At 44.5% G+C, this 22,242-nt stretch overlaps 1 protein-coding gene across 1 annotated transcript; it reads right to left on the bottom strand.

Annotated features, from left to right (window-relative positions):
• Nucleotides 1-679: 679 nt before the first annotated feature.
• On the bottom strand, nt 680-22,015 carry LOC144101235 (BTB/POZ domain-containing protein 6-like). The gene is made up of 4 exons (XM_077634312.1): nt 21,768-22,015; nt 17,920-18,044; nt 15,247-15,467; nt 680-1,863 (listed from the first exon to the last, which is right to left on the bottom strand). The coding sequence occupies exons 1-4, from the start codon at nt 21,772-21,774 to the stop codon at nt 1,278-1,280; spliced, it is 939 nt and encodes a 312-aa protein (XP_077490438.1). The 5' UTR covers nt 21,775-22,015; the 3' UTR covers nt 680-1,277.
• Nucleotides 22,016-22,242: the final 227 nt, after the last annotated feature.

Consider the following 22,242-nt stretch of genomic DNA (forward strand, 5'->3'; position numbering starts at 1 on the left):
GAAAAACACGATTGAGTACGAGGAAGCTCACGGGAACCTGGCGGCACAGCGCGAATTTGGAGCATCCGAAAAGAGCATTCAGTACTGGCGGAGGCAGAAGCTGCGTATTACAACTTGAGGCAAACAGCAGAAAACATCATTTCGTGGGCAGACCGTAGTGTATCGAGAATAGGAAGGAAACGTTGCGCTGCGAGCAAGATCGCTGCCTGTGACTGCCGAATGCATCCGCGTGAAAGCGGCAGAGATCGCGCGTGCCTCTAGACTCACGAGGGCGCAATTTAAAGGCTCGCCATCCTGGTTGCGGCGATTCATGAAGAGGAGGGCTTTGCTCTACGGCGCCGTACTTGCCTGTGCCAGAAACAAACACGCGGGCCGATTGGTGCGCGATATTGTTAAAAAATTTTCCGGGTGTACATACAAGCAGCATTTAAATGAAATTAAATACTGTCACCATTGTGCAACCTCTTGAGTCGCATTTGTTTCAAAGTAAGGATGTCTTTCGGTACTTTTCCCATTGAAAAAGATCTTTTTCATTTTTAGAATTGGTTAGTTAGGGGGTCGACCTATATTCCGGTCCGACCTATAGTCCGGTTTTTACGGTACATAAGGAGCTATGAAATATGTGTAAAATGCAAAACTGAAAAAAAAGCTACTAAATGATAACAAAAGTACACGCAAGTGCAAAAAGACTAGTTGAAACACTTTAATACACTCGTGGCTGCTACATACTCAACTGCCAGCAAGTTCAAAAAATGCGTCTTGCTGGCACCTTCTGTTCATGCAGCCCTTGTCGGAAATAATCAAGAAAATTGGCACAAAATATGAATAAAGCTCATAAGATCGTGAGTGCCAATAGAAAGTGCAGCATCTTAGTCACTACACTCTCCAAGAACTTTGCAAAGAAAAAGGTATGACTCAAGCAACAAGTAAAAAACAGAACCAGGCTGTTGAGGCGGTCGAGTTGCTACAACATAGTATGTCTGACTTAACTTGCAAGTTCTCATTCAGTAAGCGAAAAACAGGCACAGGCATTTAAAAAGGCTGCAAAACACACAGTACAAAATGGAAGAAAGATGGCTGCTAGTGGCAAACCTAGAACAAAAAACTGAAATTATATAAATAACTTGAAAACAACAACGGAACAACTCTCTTTCTTTGTGAAAGTAGCAAAAGCATATCTGTGACATACAAATTATCATATTTTGCTGTGCCATCAGCGCTGTTCGACAAGAAGCACATGACAAGGCATTAACAGAACTTAGGGGCTTATTCTGCAGTTATTTACGTGGACAGTTGAGTGAGCAGAAGCCATTTGGCAGAGGCAGCGAATCCTTTTTGATGATGTTGCATAAGAGTGTTCGCGCTTCCTGGGCAGTCAGGGCGCCCCACTGGTTCGGACCAGAAACAAATTCCTCAGCCGTGAGAGCCAGGAATCTCATCTTAGAGAAGAATGGCTGCATGAAATGGCGAACACTCTTCTCTTCTCCATTTTCCCTGATTGCCACAAGACACTGGTTGAGTGCCCAAGCATGGATGGCTCGCATGACTGAGAATTCAGGTACATTGATGACATGGTCAATGACATAGCAGGCCGTGTATTCCAAGCAGGAATCAAAGCCTTTGGAGGAGAGCACGGTAAGGCTGTTCGCCTCGATGAGAGACCTTGTAGGGAGGTCAGTGACATCTTCTTCCCTAGCAAGAACATAATCCAGGACGGGGCACACGTCATCCTCTTTTATGTTGCGCTTCACGTAACTGACACATTTCTTGGCAAGTTCCGGCTCCAGATACTTGATGGCCGCGCTGCGAGTAAAGAGAGCCTGGTACACACTATCCACTTCCAGCTGGCCGCTGTAGAAGTACCTGCGTTGTACCAAGACGCACAATCATTAAGAAAGAACATTACATACCATCAACATAAGTTCAGTTGCTCCTTCAGTGAAATGCACTAAAGACCAGGAGACATGAGGCATCTCAGACTTAATGCTCATATATTATTTCCTCCATGCATGACTGTAAAGTTGGGCCGAGATACTACACAATCAAGACTGCTGCCAATATTCAATACTTTTTCAGCCATTGCACACTGTATGAATGGTAAGCACAGGCTTCATGTCCTTGTAAAATGCTCAGGAAGATCTCCAGTAGGCTACAAGAGAGAAAGATGTCCTTAATGCGAAGAACAGTGAGCGGATCTTTAGGAAGAACATGCCCCTGGATTTCTACTCCAGAATTCGAAAAGGAAGTCTGCATAAGATTTTGCACTGGTCCTTTTAGAAGGAAAAGAAGAGGGAATGACAGGGAAAGTGAGTGATATTGAACTGACAGAGTGAGCCGTACACAACATTCTAGGCAAAAACCATACAAAGATGGGCCTAGCACATATGCATTCTCCTTCAACGACCAAAAAGCAGACATCAAAGGCTGTTTCACCCTAGAATTGCAGGACCACAGTCATATCATGCCAGGCATGATAAAAATTCTACCAAGGTGCCCAAGTGAGCTTCTTCAGAAGCAACTCGGAAGTACAGACAAGTGATATGGTGGCTTGGCCTCTTGACCGCATAGCGAAGACACTTGCAAAAAGTATGCAGAAAGATCTCTCAGGTATTACAAATAGCAGCAAACAGTTCCTCATCTGTGTTTCTATAAAGCAACCCTGCAGCATATTCTTCGCAATGCCTTAAGCAGCGATATATGGTTTCTTTGTCTTGCCAGATCAGAAAAGGATGACCTATCAGATCCAAAGCAGAATCAAACTGCAAACCCAGGTTCAGTAAAGTCAGTTATTTAGACACACGAGTCACCCCAAATGCAATTTTTGACAGTTTTCATGGCACATGGCAGCAAGTTTGGGACATCAGCTCTGAAGAAGCAACTCATACACGCAACCATGAACACAAGCTTGTGCGTTACCAGCTGTCCTGAAGTAAATCAGAATTCATTGAAGCCTTCTGGCACACAAGGACACAAGACCAACCTGGGTAGCAGATGTTACTATTTAAGGGCAGCACTCACAAAGCCTTTCATTACTGACAATACTTCTTGAATGGCTGGCTGAGGAGCACTGACAAACCCTAACATTAAAAAAAATATCAAAGCAGCTTGCCAAGCTCATTGAAAAAATGATGGTTCTCTTTAGACCTCTGTTGATGACGCTAAGATTTTGCGAGTGTTTTTAACAATCTTGCCACTGCGATCAATAACAATTTCCTGCTGAGATTGGAAAGACATAACTCTGCATCATTTTTTTCATAGCCTCAGATAGGTGACTGTAGTTATGGAAGTGCCAACTGTTAGAAATCCTTGGCCAGCCACATAGCAAAGGTCATGGACTGTGATGATGACAAGTGCATTATGCCAACAAATTCCATTTGAAAAGAAAACTCCAGACATTAAGAACTACAACTGGAAACAGCGAGCGGCCCTTTGCTACGTCCAAGCACCAATTACGCCAGCAGACTTCGACCATCTGAGCAGGCGTTCCCTGACTGAATATCTTTAATAAATCGTTCTCGGACGGATTAATATTTGGATCAATCTGAGGAAATGTAGCCTGACAATACAAACCAAAACTCCAAGAACTATATTCACTTTCAATATCATTTAAACCTAGCATCCCAATCCAGCCTTTTATGGCTCATGGAAAAGTCTTTGGGGTTTTCTCTGACAAGAATGTTGAAACTGACAATGACGACTTTAAGACACTCTTGACAGTACCAGTCAAGATCCTGAGCACTGACAATTTCAGTTCTTTGGGCTGCATCGAAGTAATCTTACATTAAGCTAGTCTTCCCACATTTTGTTCACAAAGAGCATGTGAGGCCTCCCGCATGCCCATAGGAGGCCTGAAATGCAGCGTCCGTCTCCTGCCATGGTGGTTTCTCTGCACTGCATAGGTGCAAAGGGTTGATTTTATGGGCTAACGTCCCAAACCAGCTCAGGCTATGAGGGATGCCGTAGTGGAGGGCCCTGGATAATTTCAACAACCTGAGGCTCTGTAACACGTACTGACATTGCATTGGGGCTGTAGCATTCTGCCTCCATCGAAATGCGACTGTCACGACCCGCATTGCACCGGTGCCTTTCGCGACACCAGCCAGGCGCCATAACCAGTGAGCCACCGCGATGGCATAGGCGCAAAAGGGGGAAGCATAAAAAAATAAACTAATAAACTACAAGCCCGTTTCGGAAGGGACGCGACATGAAGGAAAGAAATGCGGCTCCTGCTTTGCAGTGCCTAACTGGCCTAAGGGGCGAAGCATGTGAGAACTACAACAGTGTGTCTACTTAAAAACTACGAACAGGCCGGATCTGGAGCACGAATTCTGTGACAGGCAGCCGCCGCAATGGCTTTCCCACAGTGCAGCAATACAAGGAAGCAAAACATTAAAACGACGGGAAACCTCTGCTACTTTCACCATCGCCGCCGGCAGATCGAATATCAAATCTGTTGGGAAGTTTCTTCCACGCTGAGAAAAACGCAACTGTGGACTGAATTCTGTAAGCACTAAAAAAGGAGAAGCTCAGATCTTGCACCCAACAGAGCCTTATCGAAAAATTTATGAAGTGAAAGTGCCAGTTTAAAAGCGTGCTTTATAAACAGTCACACTTTTTAAAAATTAGGTGGTGTGGATCATACACTTTCCCGGATAATGTGCTTGCAGTGCACTAGCACTAGAGCTTTCACTCTGCTGAAAAGCCACTGTCTGCTTGTCTGTCTGGTCCCTCCGTGACATAGAAGAGCTGGGTGCCAACCTCATGGCAGGTAGGCCACGTAGGTCATGTGACCTTGTGACGTCCTCACAACCTGCACACCGGATTGTGAACAACTGCCCACAGTGGCAGTTCAACTAATGATTAGTCAACCTGGGTCTCCCAAGCCTCACCGACGGCAGCACCTGTCATTGCACGGCAGTGGCACGTCACCTAAGCCACTGCACCAGGACTGGTACGAAAACTCCCAGGGATCTACGATTTTAAAGAATAGCCAATTCTACTGCAGCACGAGTCTAAAATGATGCAACATCACTCAAACTTGTACCATATGATACATCAAAATAAGCCAGTTAAAAGCAAGCAAAAGCTATTCAATGTCAAGATAAACCATGCAAAACCATGACTAACTGTGCTAATGCACGTTAATTTGTGATTAGCCCCAAGCTAAACCACCATTGATTTTTTTTTTTCGTATTTAAATGCGCATGAATGTAGTGTTACTGTACCGAATTAAGATTATCTCAACAAGACTTGGTATTTGCTACAAAAAGAAAGAACACGCATTTGACAGCATCAACTAACATTCCATCACTGGCAATCATAGCATGAGCTGTATCAGCCACTAAGATTGAGACGAGTACCCAGGTTTTGCAGCCAATTTATGCAAACGGGTCACTCATGTTACGTCCAATGGTGCTCCTACAAAGAAAACTGCAGCACTGCCTATACCCTCACAGTAAAAATGCAGCATGAATAATGAATAAACACTGTGCTAAGGCCCACGCCTGTTAAGAAAACAATGAAATTCAATGTGTCAACATAAAGCCCAAGGAAGCAAAGAAAAAAAAATGGCAACAGGACCTCAGCTCTAAAGCAAACGAAATAATCCGTATCTATTGGCAAGATAATGCAGAAAAAAAAAAGGTATTCGTTGTGTATTATTGGGCATACTGCAGCTCTTAATATATATCCACCGATTTTTTTCATTGCCGAGAAAGTTTATTCTTAAAATACAAGCCATTACACTTGAACTGAAGATAAGATTAAAAAAGCTTTTATATATGCTGAAGCAAAGAAGGTTACGTAGTATTGCTTTCGTTTCCAAGGTTAAGAGGAGAAGTAGCAAATTTTGAACTCCAGTCCACACCCAGTGCACATACACAGTTCTGGCTAAAAGCATTGCTTTTTGTCAGACTTTGTGAACAAGGAACATGATGCGTACTAAACAGCTTTATAGTCCACGCAAAACGAAAGTTACCCACATGCACAAAGCAGATATTCTCAAACTGGTTTCTGCAGAACCCAAAGATTCCATGGAGTGCTCTTTGAGTTCCTAAAATACATAAGCCAGTTAGATCATGGATTAACTGTGCCAAATTTGTTCATAGAAGACTGTTCCACTGTACAGTCATTATCTGAATTTGTGCACTTCTTGAGAAGACTGCATGCTCTTTTCTGCAAACACGTCAGCCAGGAACGGATGAAAGCCAAGACATGCAGGGTTCCTCAGCAACTTTCGAAAGACATTGTTGTTCCCCAAGACTACAACGATCGAGAACATCTCTTTAGGGCTCTAAAAGAGTTGCCAAATCGCATAACATTTTTACTTGATTCTAACATGCACCTTTTTTCCGGAAAAAACATCTAAAAATGACATGCACGTTTGAATAGAGTACGAAACTGGAACTATGCCAGAAACATCCTATTGTCATCGGCATCACAAAATAACCACTTGGTATTCCTTGCATGTTACTTGATATTGCCTACAGCAGTCGTGGATAACGATATGTCTCGCCAGCATCTGAAGTGTCCTCTAAGCGAGGCTCCGACTTGAACTTGAGTAAACATGAAAGCACTGGTCGCAAAAATGCGCCAATTTCACAATGTCAGTAAAATAACGGATCGTGTGCGGAGGCAAGTGGCAGTCGGGCTGACTCAGGTACTTTTTGTGTTCCTGCTACTTATGTGCCTGATTGCCAGAAGGAAAGATTTTAGCCAGGAAGTTGACTTGGAAAGGTTCCAAATGGGCCAAGCAACAGGATGAACTGTGCCTCACTACAGGACTTTGCAAGATGGGTGAAGGATGCTTAGTGTGCATGGTCCTGTCTGCCAAGGCCAACAAGGCCTTCAAGAAGTGCGGAATTTCAAATGCCATGCACACCACCGAGGGTGAATGCTTTGGGCCATTGGGAGCAACAAGGAGGCTTCCGACAACGACGAACAGTGAAAATGATGTTGCCGGCCAGATTGTGAAAAAGCGGCGCTGTTTATTTCATCGCAACATTAGGGCGGTTGCACTAAAGGCTGCTTGTTTCAAGTGAACAGAAGATTAATCTTTTTATCAAAGCATGACAATCTGATGCGCATTACAATTAGCATGCTAGAATAAAGTAAATAATGTAATTCAAGAAAAGGCAGCCCTTGTCTGAGCATTTTTTTTCACTTCCTTGAGAAGTCATATGGAAAATCGAGAGAGCTCAACATTGAGGCTTATGATAGAGGCCGCAGGAATGCCATGTAAGTTGTGCCATTATGACAGCCAGCAGGTAAGCAATGCAAGGTGCATGGCATAACATGTACTGCTATGTCTGACACATGGGATCTAGCATGGCTTGTTCAGAACACATAAAGCATTTTTACCCCTTACATAAATACACCCTTTTGAAAATTATTTAGCAGCTGCCCTTAAAGGCCATTGACATTTTTAATGTCCCTCCAGTGGTTGAAAGGACAATAAACACCAAATTTTTGCTAGTGTGTTTTCTTCTTTCAAATGATGTGTTAGACATGGGTATTCATAGAGCACCCCATGGTATTCGCCTACAATATCTAAAAAGTTTATAATTAAATTTCTTCTTGATGCTGTTTCAGTTTTATCAACGGAAAGATGGCTGTGAGGTTTAGTTGAATTTTAGGTTACGTGTTGTAAGTCATTTGTTATAATTCTAGCTCTAAAGCAGGCTGATCTATGTGCTTCAGTGAGTTAAAAGTTATGAGACGCACTTAAGTCTCCTTACCAACGGAAATGCGAAACCTGTGTGCTGCCTCCCACCTGTGCCATCTGCTGGGCCAGCACCGTACATCGCGAGGGGGGTTTTCAGTGGGCGCCGTATGATGGTGCTACGACTGCACGCCATGCACAAAGGAAATTTATTGGAGACGGAGGAAATTTGGTACTCGCTTGATTGCAACATCTGCAATTGACATGCTCATAATTACGCAAGTCTCAGCATATATCTTGAAGATACGTTTTCATGAACTGTGCATTCACTAGACGTGCCTTTATTCAGCTTGAAACGTCAGTGTCATGGCAGAGTGGCGGCGTCTCTGTCTCTCACGCCGGTGGCCTGAGTTAGATTCCCACCTTGACCCCAATTTTATTTTCCTATTACTTAAATTACCATAAAACTTATGATTGACAGTTCGTGCGGACACTTTTTCGGACAGCCTCTGTCTACAGCTTCCGTCCATGCCACTCATGAGCCATGAAAGACGGCCTTAAAATTATGTGTCGGCATTTTTATCGCAGGTTATCCATGCCTCACGTGTTTTAAAATTCGGCTGCACATCACAGCCATCATTCAGGCATGAGCGAAGAAATTCAATTACATGTTATTTAGCGGTCGCAGACAAATACCAGGCAGTGATCCATGCATTCCAATATCTAACACATCATTTGAAAGAAGAAAACGTGCAATAAAATTAAGCGTCTATAGTCTTTTAAAACCTAGGTGCTTTTGACAAGGTGACAAATAGCATGAAGCAAAAATATTTTTTCTTGTAGGTGCCCTGCAATGATGCTGTTTTTGTTTATTCCCGTACCATGACCCACAAAACACTTGGCTTAATTTATAGTGGACAGCATATATAAAGACCGCTTATTAGAAGCCATACACTGGGCACAGTCACGAAAATCCTTTTCTTGTGCTTGCAGAAGAACCTCCATCACAATAAGTAAAACTTTTCAGGCAGGTTGGTAGTGCAGTTTAATTTCCAAAGCGAAAGCTTTAGTGGCCTAGTCAAGCCAAGGTCACAGGCACCACAATTTGACCTTCAAGAGGAGGATTGGTTTAGTTTATGGGGGTTTAACATCCCAAAGCGACTCAGGCTATGAGGGATGCCGTAGTGAAGGGCTCCGGAAATTTCGACCACCTGGGGTTCTTTAACGTGCACTGACATCGCACAGTACACGGGCCTCTACAATTCCAGCTCCATCGAAATTCGACCGCCGCGGCGGTGGAGGTGTGGCAGCCATGTAATATAAACGGCACTGGAGCAATAGGCTGCTAGCATTCATCAGGTTCATTGGCGTTGGCAACGTTGAAGACCATTGATTTTAAGGAAAGCAAAGGCGCATAAGTGGCTCCCTGGATCAGTGGACACCTCAAACGCGCTTTCAGGTATGTGGTGGCAGTATCCACCTGCAAAAAGCTATGTTTTCGCACATTTCGTGCTTAGCAATGCTAAAAACCGCCAGCCATTTTTTTTGTTCTAGAAAGAAACAGTGAAACTTAATGAAATACAAAGCAAGCATTACCCGCCAATGATATACAGTAGTGCCTCATTAATATGGACACTGGTTCCCGAGCAAGATTGTCCATAAAGCGAGTCAGTCATAATAACCAGTCATGAAGAAGAGAAAAAAATGTTCAGGAAAAAAAAAACACTGATTATGATCTGCTTCTGTGCATAGTGATGTGCTCGGCAGTGAGGTGGCAATTAGACAAAAGCTTTGGAGTCAAGTGGATTATCATGGCTGCTGTTATTAAAAAAAATTGGAGGGGACCTTTAAGCTTCGCCTTAAGGGTTTGACATGATAGCTTTAGTGGATTATTGCCCATATGTGCAGAATTTGTCCTCCCTGGGAGTCCTCATACCACTACTGGCACAGTGGTACAGCGGTTAAGCGTTGCACTGCTGCCCTATGATGGCAGGTGCTGCCATCAGTGGGGCTTGCGTGACTGAGGTTGCTCTTCGCGGGCAACCTCCTTAACTGCCATCTGTCACGGTGTGCAGTTTGCTCACAATGCAGCAGGCAGGTTGTGGTGATGCCTCAAGGTTACGTGACATAGGTGGACCACCTGCCTCCTATGTTGGTTCTCTGAGGATTCTGCGGCAGATTTTCTGGGACAGAGCTCTTTAACACTATTTGTCACTAATTTGGTGCAGTTTGAAGTGCACAGCGGTCCATAAGGCGCATGACAGTATCTCAAGGAGAGATAACATATCTCCTCCACAATTGTTCACATTCCATGAAGCACTGGTGCATACCTGTACCCAATTGGCTGCATCTGCTCATTGCAGCTTTCAATGTAGCACAAGCTGTACAGAGTTTTCTTCACACTCGTTCATGCAATACGGCAAATGATAAGGCACACCAACTGCACACATTGGCACTGTAAAGCATGGAACCGTAAAACAAGAAAGCTTGTCAATCAAGAATTCAAATTTTCATACTGCTTTTCACTACTGACCTGCATTCAAAATAAAGAAAAGAGCTGGTCGAGATATTCGAAAATTTCTGCTCATTACTGCCCATATTAACGCAGCAAAAATACACAGGCCCCAATGGGCCTTGTCCATGTGTAAGCTCGTCCATTTTCTAGGCAGCAAGTTTTCATTTCAACGAGGCACAAGTGCACTGAAAAAAATTCTAAGTCCGATTACGATACTCCTTAATGCGAAATTTGAGCACAGCTCTGAAGGTGTTGTGATTCTGCCATATATTGAGGTAAAGAATTTGAGACGTGTGTGTACGCAGAATTGCAAAGCACTATTTTCCACACATACTCTTTCTTCAAGTAACACTCCTCTCCCAGTTTTTGATTGTTGTAAAGATGGCTTTGTGGACAGAGAAATGGATGGAGATTTGTTCAACTTGCTGCATCAATGCCTGGTTTATAAGCAGATGGTTTATACTAGGAAGACAATGCTGCGAGTGGCGCGACCAACATGGACAACTTATCGCATGCAGTGCATTTCACTGCACTGCCCACCAATGAAGCAGAGTGTGAACAGACTGCGAAGAGGCGGAGGATGGCGCCATCTATGAGCGAGCGGTGACAAGTTCGTTTTCTCGGCACAGTCGGCCTTGAAGGGAGTGCCCTCTTGCTCTGTTACACTGGCGACGGCAACGCAGCTCAAACCATGAACGGGCACTTAAGACCTGCACTCTAAAAGTTTGGTCTCCAGAAGAACTGCCATCCATATTAACAAGGGTCGTATTAACCAGTCACAACTGAATTCATGCCATATAAAAAGGATGCACACATGATATATTGATGTAATGCATGCGCATCATAAGCATGCACAATAAATGTGGGGCATGCACACACATTTGAAACCAAACGCATATACAGGAGTGCAACACTGTACCTGAAAGTGCAGGAGTGCTTTGCTAAGCACTTGGTGCAAAGACATCTCAGGGGAGTGTGCAGCAGGCATTTATTTTTCTAGACTACTCTGTGCACTTGTGATGCAAAGATTACAATTCAAGACAGAAAACAGCGCGAAAAACGGGACAAGAACCCGGTCTTGTACCGTTTTTCGTGCCGTTTTCAGTCTTGAATCATGAACCAACTGGCCCAACAATCCTGCCCTTTGCGGTTAAAGATTTCAAAACATGTATACTATTGCACCCTTTCCTCCATGAATAAATCAGCTCTAAGTACTGTTTGTACCTGACACCCTGTTTGTACCTGTAGCCCTTTAAAAAAAAAAAAAAAAAACTCCCAGATGGTCAAATCACTTTATTGTGGACTCTGAATATAAGAAATGTATATACTCGGGAAGAAATAGTAAAAAAAAGAATCAGGAACAGCAATTTACTGTCAGCATCACTCAGAACTTCAGCATGTTCAATAGCATTTCAGAGTGTGGTATTCCTCGAAACACAGGTGTACGCACAGCCCTTCATCGTAGCCCGCACACATAAAACCGCGGAAGAGTCATCGCTGCCGGTGTTAAGAAAACAGGTAGTGCATTCGGCCATGTATCACCGCTTTGCCGTGCATCTGAAGAACTCGAAGGAAATTCAGTAAACAAGGACAGCGAGAATGCCTCGTCAGCGTTGGTGATAAACCGAGAGCAGCGCTAGTAAAGATGAAAATCAACTTCTACTTCCGCAGCCCTGCAAGGGAGTGCCAATAAAGATGAAAATCAAGTTTCGCGTGCCTCCGTTAAGATCATGCGGCAAAATCGAAACCATGAAAGGGCGTTGCCACAGACCGTGCGATACCCTGAAGCCAGAAATCAGTTCTGTTTATCTTCGGAAGAAGATAGCGCAATAAAATTTCAATCGCTTCTTGTAAGTCCTAGAAGGTGGCAGCACTTCCCAGTGAGCACGCATCGTCATTATGGCGCGAAATTTCCATCAGACGGTTGAAACCATTCCCGTACAGCAAAATCCTTGTGGGATGGCAAACCGCCACTGTGCATATATGGCAAAAACCCTCAAGGAGTTAATCTGGGTTAGAGCTGTGCATGAAGCGGCTGAACACTTCTTAGCGCTTCTAAGGGGACGAGACAGGAACAGCGCCTGTCCTGTCTTCTTAAAGGGAAGCTAAAGCACTTTTCGAAAAAAATGAGTTCTCTCTGTCATTTTATAGCTTTCAGTCCGCTGAAGAAGAATATCTCATTCAAAAAGAGCGGACATAAACGCAAAAAGCTGATTTTAGAAGAAAACGCGCCCCATCGCCTCAGGGCGACGAGCGAACGCCGCTCTTGACCGCGATTGGCTGGGACTGTCGTGATGTCATCCACGGGGATCTCCAGCCGGCGCCGACGGCGCTGCTGCGTAGTGCGTTGCTTCACCTGGCTTTTAAGGACTACGTTTTGAATATTATAGATAGTTCAAGTAGTGTTGAACAGTTTGGACTTTCACCATGGATGTTCGAGCCATCAGCAGCTTCAGAAAATGGCGGAACCAACAACGCCGCAGAGTGCGCCGGCAGCGAAAGTCAAGTCGTGACCTTTTCACGTGTTGGAAATCTCGACTAGATGGATGGCTGGATGGATGACAGCTTTTATTTCCACCGGAAATGGAGACACCTAACTACTCACCGCCCCCAGCACGCAGGCCTGGAAGGCGGGGGCCGGAGCCTCTGTGACTAAAGGCTAACAAAGAGATTTTATCACTTCGCGGCCTCAGCCGCCAGGCGGATTGGCTTGTTTCTGCCGAGCGGGTTTTTCGCTGCGCAGCAGGGGTTCCCAGCTTTCTCTGCTATCAATATTTTCGTCGACTCCGGGGTAGTCAGCACATTCCCATATACTTTGCTTCCAGGTAATCACGCAACTGCCGGACTGTCAGGACCTGAATGAGCGCATGCAAACCTATTCCGAAATCGTTGAGAACTACAGACTAAACAGAAAACTGGTCCACCGCCGAATAAGAAGCTAAGTAATAGAGAAGCGACTGCATGGTGGCGCCTGCAAGCCGGAAATTTCGTTAGCCCAGTATGGGCTTTTAACGTCCTACCAGGGTAACACGAAAACCAAACCTCAACTGATACGTATGTTTTGCGTAGGTGCATGCGCGTGCATATCTTTTGTGTAGGTGCATGTGCAAGTGGCAATGAAAAAAAAAGGAAGCTGTGCCGAAAGGTTGTTGCGTACCGCTGCTGCATAAAAGTCTGGCTACCAACTTCTTTCCGGCGACGGTCTGTGTGTGTCTTCTCCTGGCCCTGCGTCTTTTTTTCGCTGTTTTTTTTCTCTTGACGAACTTCTTGTAACACCTGTAAATATGATCTAAATCAGATCACCGGCAAGCTTACACGAGTCGCGCGAGGTAAAGCATTTGTTTGTTCATTTATTTATGGTTACTTGCCTAGTTACTCCCGAAGGCCTTTTAGAACTACAAAAGAATGCCAAACTGAATGAGTTGGAGTGGGTTCACTGCTGTACTGCAGCGCGAAGAGACGAGGCGACCGGCGGAAGGAAGCTCCCGTGTGCGCTTTCCTTCTTTCGCATGTTCAGGCTCCTGTTCAACCATGAAACTTCTGCACTTACCCCCGTGCGTTTTTTGTTTTTTTTTGCATGCTGAACACGCGTTTGAAGAATAATTATGGCTGCGTTTCGGAGCTCGCAGTGCTGCTCATCAAAACTAGTGTGCTGCGACATATAGTTGCTGCTGTTGCGTATCGAGATAACAAGCAGAATTACTTGTGGATGACATACATGTATGCGTAACGCAGCTCGACAACTTTGCCGTTCTGACTCAAGGACAAATTAGCATGAATTCTGGCACCATTGTCGATCGTCAGCCATGACCAAGCGCTCATGAATGCAAATGTTTGCTTTGCTTAAGTATACTAGGCTTATATAATCGCTTTTTTGTTCAGTTAGGTGCAGCTGCATTTGCTGCGCGCTGATGAAAGATTAAGAGAATTGCTTGCGCTGCCATGAGGTGCAAGCAATCAGGAAAATCCAAAAAGGCACACAGTGCGTAACGAGCTCAAAAGAGTTCAAGACTGTGTGCTTAAAGACAGTGCTGGAAGTGGCCTTAGCTCAGCATGGATGTGAACCAGCTGAAAAGGGAGAGTTTACAATCAGGTAAGAAAGCAATATAACGAAAATATAAATATTGATCCAATAAACATAGTTTGTGCAGGCAGTTTTGGCATGCTGTGTACCATCAGATTGTCTGGTTAACGTGGAAGAGGCTGGGGGAGAACAACCGACGGATTCTACCAAGCTGTGTGCTGAGCGCTGTTCAAAAGAAGCACCATGCCAAAACTGGTTTATATACACGTTTCAAGCATTACACGGAATGACCGAACGAGAGAAAGTAAACGGCACTGGAAAAAGATTACGTTGATCTGTGGTTCGCCAAAGCGCGGTCCGCAGCGAAGCAAGCGCAGCCGGACGGCCGGCCGACTCTCCGTGAATGGCGTCACTTCCGCCAGTTCTCCCTCTCGGCCATCCCCCCAACCGGCGCTTCCGGAAGCGATGAGGACGCGCCGGCGGCGGGTTTTTAGGAAGCGATTGCAGCTCTGTTTGCAGACAAAATCGGGAAAAAATTTACACACGATTTTCGAGGTCCTTTCTTTTCAACCACGGCGTTTCATGCAGTTTGAAAACCATTTCAGCTTCCCTTTAATACCTTGCGCTAAGAAGTATCCTGCCTTGCAATCCTTAATACAAAGAGCCCTAACTAATAAGCTGTGGGACATGTGCAGTGAAAGTTACATAAGACAGCACAAAAATCTTTTCTGAAGCTGATAGCCTCCGAACTTCAGCATCAGTTATTTTTCTTGTAATCTGCCATTTTGTAACATTATTTATTTCTGTGCCGTTGTCGGTATAATTGTGCTCTGATCAAATCGGGCCAAGTTTACCATCTATAAAATAGGGACCAGGCCAGGCACTAGGTCAGACTTACAGCCTTTGCACAGCTATAATCTGAGCGTCTTTTCTGCTGCATCAGGTTCCTTTCAAGAACCGAAGGTTTACAAACATGAAAATTACAGCACATTTTGATGTGACACATTATGGGTACAAAAGCTGTAGAAGAGGGCTGGATGCACATACCGAAGAAGGCCCAAAACACCTTCCGGGTGCAAATCTGTGATGACCACGCGTTCCTCCTTGGCGAAGTTTCCATAAAACATGGCCCTGAAGACATCATTCTGCAGTGCCAAGAGCAACCGGTGTGCCTTGAATGATCTGTTCTGGTTGGGAAAATCCTTGTTCTCGACGGCAATCTCCACGTCAGTAAGGTCCTCCTCTTTAAGAAACTTTGCAAACGAGAACTGCAAGCAAAGGATAGGGGGTCATGTTTCCAACCTAAGTCACTTCACAATTCCACCAAAGGCCAATCAAAAAATGCTGCCCCGTGTCAGTTATCAGATGCAGTAGGTCTACAACTCAAGAGCTGTTCTTTGTTAAGATGGCCATAGTATCACAAACGCCTTACAATGATTATTAAGTGGAATCCGTTAATGAAAGGATCATCGCTATGGCCTTATAGCTTGCATGCAGTGCACACCTTGAGATGGTAAACAGAGAAATGCATTTGTAATTTTACATCCCCAGGAAACATCACAATTGAAAAGACAGTTCTGGGCCAACTAACAAGAGTGCTGAAAACTAGCTGCACTTTTCTGTGAAAAGAATACCACTACCCGTTTGCACGTCGACAGAGGAAAATTCTGAAAGAGTGGTGAGAAAGGCACTCTAAACCAGAGCCCTTTAGCACAGCTCAGAAAGGTTGTCTATTCACTGCAGTGCACTCTTTGTACCAGCATTTCCACATACGGTAGCATTTAGAGGGCAATGCTATCTACTCTCTAGGCACGAGAAGAACCACAACTGTGTGCCAGTGAGAAATAAGCAACGATAAGCAGTTCCAGAGGAGAGAGCTCCTCCAGAGAGGGAAGAGGCGGCTGGTAAGTGGCGCCACTCCTTTGGAGCCTTGGGCCACCCAGACCAGTGCTTTTGCACAATGACAGTACCACTGCTTCCGCAGTACAAAAGTACAAGTGCAATGACCAGTATTAATAATAATATAAACCACTCATAAACAAAAACTGTCCCACTCATAGGCAGACACAGAACACAAAAAGGATGGTGGGATATGAAAGTGGCAGAGGAATAAACCAGTGTGAGAGGTTCCACTTCAAGGGGCACTTTAAGCATCAAAGAAACAAACACTGTGGCAGAGTTACTCAGTGACCCTGCAGAGTCATCCGGGACATGTTCACAGAGATGGGTGGCATACATACTATTGTCTCACGATGCAAGTAGAAACCCTCCCACGGCGGCTTAAATCGTGAAACAAAAGTGGCTCACTAGACATGCAAGGCTTTTCATTCCAAACAAAACGAACCAAGCTAAGGACAGTCATGTGCAGAAAAAAAATTTACTTTCCCTGTTTCTTTGGATTGACTACTGTAACTACCACGGTAAGCAAGGTGAGTTTAAAGAGGAGCCACCAAGAAAAGGAGAGTTGCCATTAAAATATCCATAGATATTAGCCACCTTTAATGCATTTAGGGGACAGACTAGATAGGGAGCCAGACTTATAAAATGAACACTGAGGAACACACCATCCAGATTTTGTTCTTAGTAAACACTGGCTCTCTGGCTCTTTCTGGTAACATTTTTTGGGCTGGGTTATCAGGTGCAACGTCCCAAAGCGGCTCAGGCTATGAGGGACGCAATAGAGAAGGGCTCTGGATAATTTTGACCACTTGATGTTCTTTAACACACACTGACATCACACAGCACACAGGCCACTAGCTTTTTGCCTCCATCGAAAAACGACCGCTGCAGCCGAGATCGAACCTACGTCTTTCGAGTCAGTAGCTGAGCACCTTAACCACTGAGCCACTGTGGCGACTATGTTGATGTTTTTCCAACAGCAAGAAGACCTTCTGTTGTTGAGAAAATTGGATTTAACACTCGAACATTTTCTTCTTATCACCACTCTATAAAATTCATGATGACAAGACCCTAAAGCAACTCCGTGACCACTTACTGGAAGTGGGTCGCACCATAGGCTGGCCTCAGGAACTAACCTCAAGAAAGCTGTGCTGAAGTCACCATTGTGTGCCTGTGAAAACATGTGGTGGTGGCAAGACCTGCATTTCTTTTTCAGCCTTTCTTAGCTTACAAAAACCCCATTTTCTACAACAGGGGCCTCTTCATAATTCCGACAACCTCCACATCCTGGACTGGAATCTGAGAGAAGGCAAGCGGATCAAGGAGTGGCAGGAATTGGTGGATCGTCAAGTGGGCAGATAAGATTAAGAACTTCGCGGGGATGGATGGCCACAGTCGGTACAAAACAGAGTTGGAGAGATATGGGAGAGGCCGTTGTCTTGCAGTGGGCGTAGTTAGGCTAACGATGATTACTATTAAGAGCAGGAGGAGAAGGAAAGCACAGCTTTCTACAGACACAAGCGAACTTAAGTCTGTACTCAGTACCAAAGTGCTGAACAGGGCTAGTTGGAACATCTACTTCTCAAGAGGCAGCACAAAAGTGGCATGACAAAAGGAAGGGAACATCTAACAGGAAATGGTAGTACCAGTGCTGTCTTACGAGGTTTTTTTTCCCTTTTGTCCTGTTGTTTTACAGCTGCCTCTTGAGGAGAAATATTAAGCATCACGTGCCACAAATACCAAGCAGGACAAAGTTGGTGTAGCATACTGCTGCCAAATAAAATAAAGCAGGCAAGCCACAGAAGTGCGCGAGGGGCTTACCTCTGCCGGGCCGTCAGTCTGACAAGACGCAAGAGCGTAGCGCTTGCTGGAACTGTAGCCATAGGAAGAGCTCTTCCTGCCGCAGTACTGGCATGCAGTGTGGGAACCGCACTTGGTGCACAACACTGCACATAAAAATTGATACAGGAAACACATGGCCGCAATCAGTGGAGCTCACATTCTACAACTGCGTGAAGTGGTGGCAGCTACCTGTTCTTTTACAGAGCTCAACGTTGAGTATGAATACAGCTAATAACACTGCAATTTTCCAGAACTGATATTGTCCTCAAAACAGGAGATTTATGTCGACTAAAAAAAATTTCGAAGGCTTGTTGCTGTCCATTACAAGTGACGTTGACAATGATAGTGGTCATTGTATGCTGTGCTTCTGTGTCAAGTTCATGGGCAGACACCGAGGAAGGTACTGCACCACGCATTTACCACTTAGCTGAGTGGCCACGAAATTATTGAAACTAAGGTTTGGTAGCCATCTGTGCTTTGACAGCTCATGGCTCCAATGCATCACATGCCCAGGATGCCCGGTATTCCTCTGAGCTTAACCTATGCCAAGGAAGCCTCCTCCAGAGAGGTGTTGCAAGCTCAGGTAAGCACAGCTGCCGGCTTTATTACAGCGCCATGCTGCTCAGGCTACAGTGTACAGAAATTTTGGCATCGTCTACATGTGACACTTGCAATATAGGAGATGAAGCCTCTTGATGATGCATACTTTTTGTGTGAACACAGTGTTCACTGACAAATACTGCATCCACACCTGGTGGCAGTTGCTTCTTGAGCACGCCCAGAACTGACTGCACTCAGATCACTCATCACAGATGTGATCATAGTTGTGGCAATTATGCAGTGACCCAAAAGGTATTATTCTTGCACACCTCATGCGATAAAACAGTCTGACACAGCTGAATGAGGTCCTTGACCTTCTGTTTGGCATCTCTGAGAAGCTCATCCACTGGCCGACCAACAAAGAGCACAGGCACAGCCAGCTACATTTCAAAGAAACTGGCATCCATGATATACCTATGACATATCCACCGAGTCCTTCATGACATGTCCCAGCTGATTTCAGCTTGAGGCCACCTTGACATTCATACCCAGCTAGTCCTAAAGAAATCTTGCACCAGTTCCATTGAAGGTAAGCACGTCTTTACTTCTACAAAGCACATAACTTATTACAGTCAGATACAACTCAAGAACACAGCCGCAAATGTGCCCCAAAGAAGGTCTTCCTGCCAATGGCGGCAACTGGTTTTCACGACGTCGAGGTTAATCCCCTTGTGTCGGATCACAGAAGAGTGGAAGGTGCCTCCATGAAATGAGACTGACTGCAGCACTGTGACAATGTTCACAAATAGAAATTCTGCTCTTTTGCTACGGCATGGCATGACGAATCGACAAACTACGACAAGACTGTATTAAGAAAGGTGGCTGAAATTTCGAGAGACCACAGGCGCTTTGAGGAGCCTCGGTTTCACGCAAGTGCAATACACAAACCATAAAAGCAAGCAAGCATATTTTCTCCGTAAGCCAAGCAATCACAGTGTCCACACAGCTAGCCTCACACAATTAAGGCCAGACCACACTAACAGTGTGAATGTTCTAGCTCCGTGATCACACAAGAAACTTGATCACAACACTAATAAACAAAATGCACCTGCAAAGATGGGCAATCACACATGTAACAACAGCATGGACTCCAACGTTAAGGTACGTTGTTGGGCAAGTTGGTGACTTCGGCAATAATCCTATTGAAGTGGCTTCAGAAGCAAAGACACTTGGTGTGACATTTCATCAGCACTTATCATGGAACTCACACGTGCAGCATATATTAACCCATCTTGCCAAAATATCAGGAGTACTCTGGAGGCTCCGTTATATTTTACCACTGAAATTTAAGCTATTAATATATAACGCGTTGTTCTATGCTCAACTAAATTACTGCGGACTTGTATGGGGCACAACATCAAAAGAAAACATAAATAAGATTTTTTCTCTGCAGACGAAAGCCCTTCGTCACATAGTCAACATTCCAAGTGAAAGCCCATTACATAATACCTATTATGAATACAAAATTATACCCTTTCCAGTATTACATGACTTTAACCTGTTGATGAGATATAAACATAGCTTAAAAACTAATAACAATGCATTTTTGTCTTTATGTAGTTTAAAAAGCCTTCCTGACAGGGGGTATGTATTTCGGAATAAAGGAACATGGCACGTGCCATTCACTAGGCTAACACACGGGCTAGATAGCGTCGAAAATCGCCTTCCGAGACTATTGAACAAATTATTAATGATGGAAATCGACCTGCAAACAGCCACTAAATGTAATATAAAACTTCATTTCATCAACCAGTTTCATGGCGTTTAACAGTGTCAACCATGTTCATAACCAAAAACAGAGCTTTTGTAACACGTCATTTCATCCCAAAGTACTGTAGTTGTGTGTATTTGTCTTTACTATTTCTTTTCCCTTATATTCAGGCAAGTTTGTTTATTGACATTGTCATTTTTTAGGTCTGCTATCACGCGAGTGTTTGTTGCATTTTTGTTGTATTTTTTTATATTGTAACAAGACTGCATTTGTAACATTATTCATTTCCTGCGCGAAAATCGCATGTGCTGTGAATTGTTCTCTTTTAAACATTCAACATTTCATGCATAACTGCTGCACAAACTGCCATGTAAAGGGGACCCAGTCAAGCTTGCCTTAGAGCAGCTTTTTGTCCCCACTCCCTGCATTTTTATTTGTACTAAAAATGCAAAATAAAGATTGATTGATTGATTGACATTATGGACTACAACGATGTTTGAAGAGGTGGTGAATGAACATTCATAGATTACAACGCGCAATTGTTTATAGCTCTAATGAACAAGTATGGCGATAATGAAACATGTCACGCAAACCCATGGGTAAAAATAATACGTCAGCGTCGGCACGAGCGTGAGAGAGAGACCGAGGAAAGAAAAAGCAGTGGAGTTAACACGGCAATGCACCTTTACTTAACCCACATGTGGAGAGGGGTATAAAGGGAGGACGAGAACGGATAATCTGAGTTCAGTTCATTGGTTATGGAATGTGCTCATGCTTCCTAAGAGGTGTAAAAACAAAAGGCGCCCACAGTCCATGTACAGCCTGACGCTCAAGCCTCCGAAGCATAAATATGTGAGGATATGCACCTAGCGTTAGTAACGAAGACAAAAGTCACGGTCCCAGGTTCCGCTGGGGAACGTAGGGACACTTTGGCGTGGCTTTTCATTGTCGTGGGGAAGTCGAAATAACCATTTGGGTTGGACTTTATTATCGGAATGTCTAGCGTTCCGTCCAGATGGAACGGCGTGATTGCTGTTGGAGTTACGTCCAAACATAGCATTTGCTGGCATTGAAGTTCCGTCCAAACCATACCCCTCGTTTCTTTTTCGTCCAACTCGTGGTGCTTAATGTCCCATCAGGTTTTGATCATACTAGCACCAGTACATAACTTCACAGTGATCACAACGTGTACGATGGCATATTGCTGCGTGATTTGCTTGAATCTAAAACAGTTAGATTTAGTTTAGTTAGGCTCGCTTCACTGTCACAGAACTCACGCGGCAGTTGCTGTTTTTTCTAAACATACCAAGAGCAGTTAACTTTGTTTCACAATGTGGACGGCACTAGCTACAGCCTCTTATTACTGCGACAAAATGAGACTACGCACCCGAACTTAGCCGGACGTGGCCGTGAGAAAACCGACCGCGTTTGAACGGTAAGCAGGAAACGAGTGAGGACAGCGGAAATAGTTTAAAACATTTTTAATGTAAAACAAAACAGTAAAGCGACTACTTACAGCTCATCGTTTGAACCAAGCGTCCCGTGTGCACCCCTCACAAAAAACCGTTGCGACTGCCTTCAAAGAGTCGTCCAGACCCCTCGCAGTTAATGCGCCAATTCTAGCGAAACAAAGTCGAGCGCAAAACACGCCAGAAGTAGCCCTCTAATCAAAGTGAAAAATTTGTCGAGCGTACTCGTTTTGCACGTAGAATCGGCATGCACAACACCGCGCGTCTGCCCGCAAACGCCGCCCAATTTGAAGCTACCGTCTCTCGAACAGCCAATGGAATCGAAATTCGTGAGCGATGCCAGCGACCCTGCGGCGTCTGACCATTGACGCTTTCAACTTAAAAGTTCACATTGCTTTGTTGTTTTAATTTAACCTATCTTATTTATATAGTATGTGCTTGCTAATAAAATTAAAAACGACAATCTTGCTCGGACCCTTCGAAGCACTCAGACACCGATCGGCAGGTGGTGAGGGCAGTGCA

The sequence above is a fragment of the Amblyomma americanum genome, chromosome 8 (genome assembly GCF_052857255.1).
Source record: "Amblyomma americanum isolate KBUSLIRL-KWMA chromosome 8, ASM5285725v1, whole genome shotgun sequence".
Taxonomy (NCBI): domain Eukaryota; kingdom Metazoa; phylum Arthropoda; class Arachnida; order Ixodida; family Ixodidae; genus Amblyomma; species Amblyomma americanum.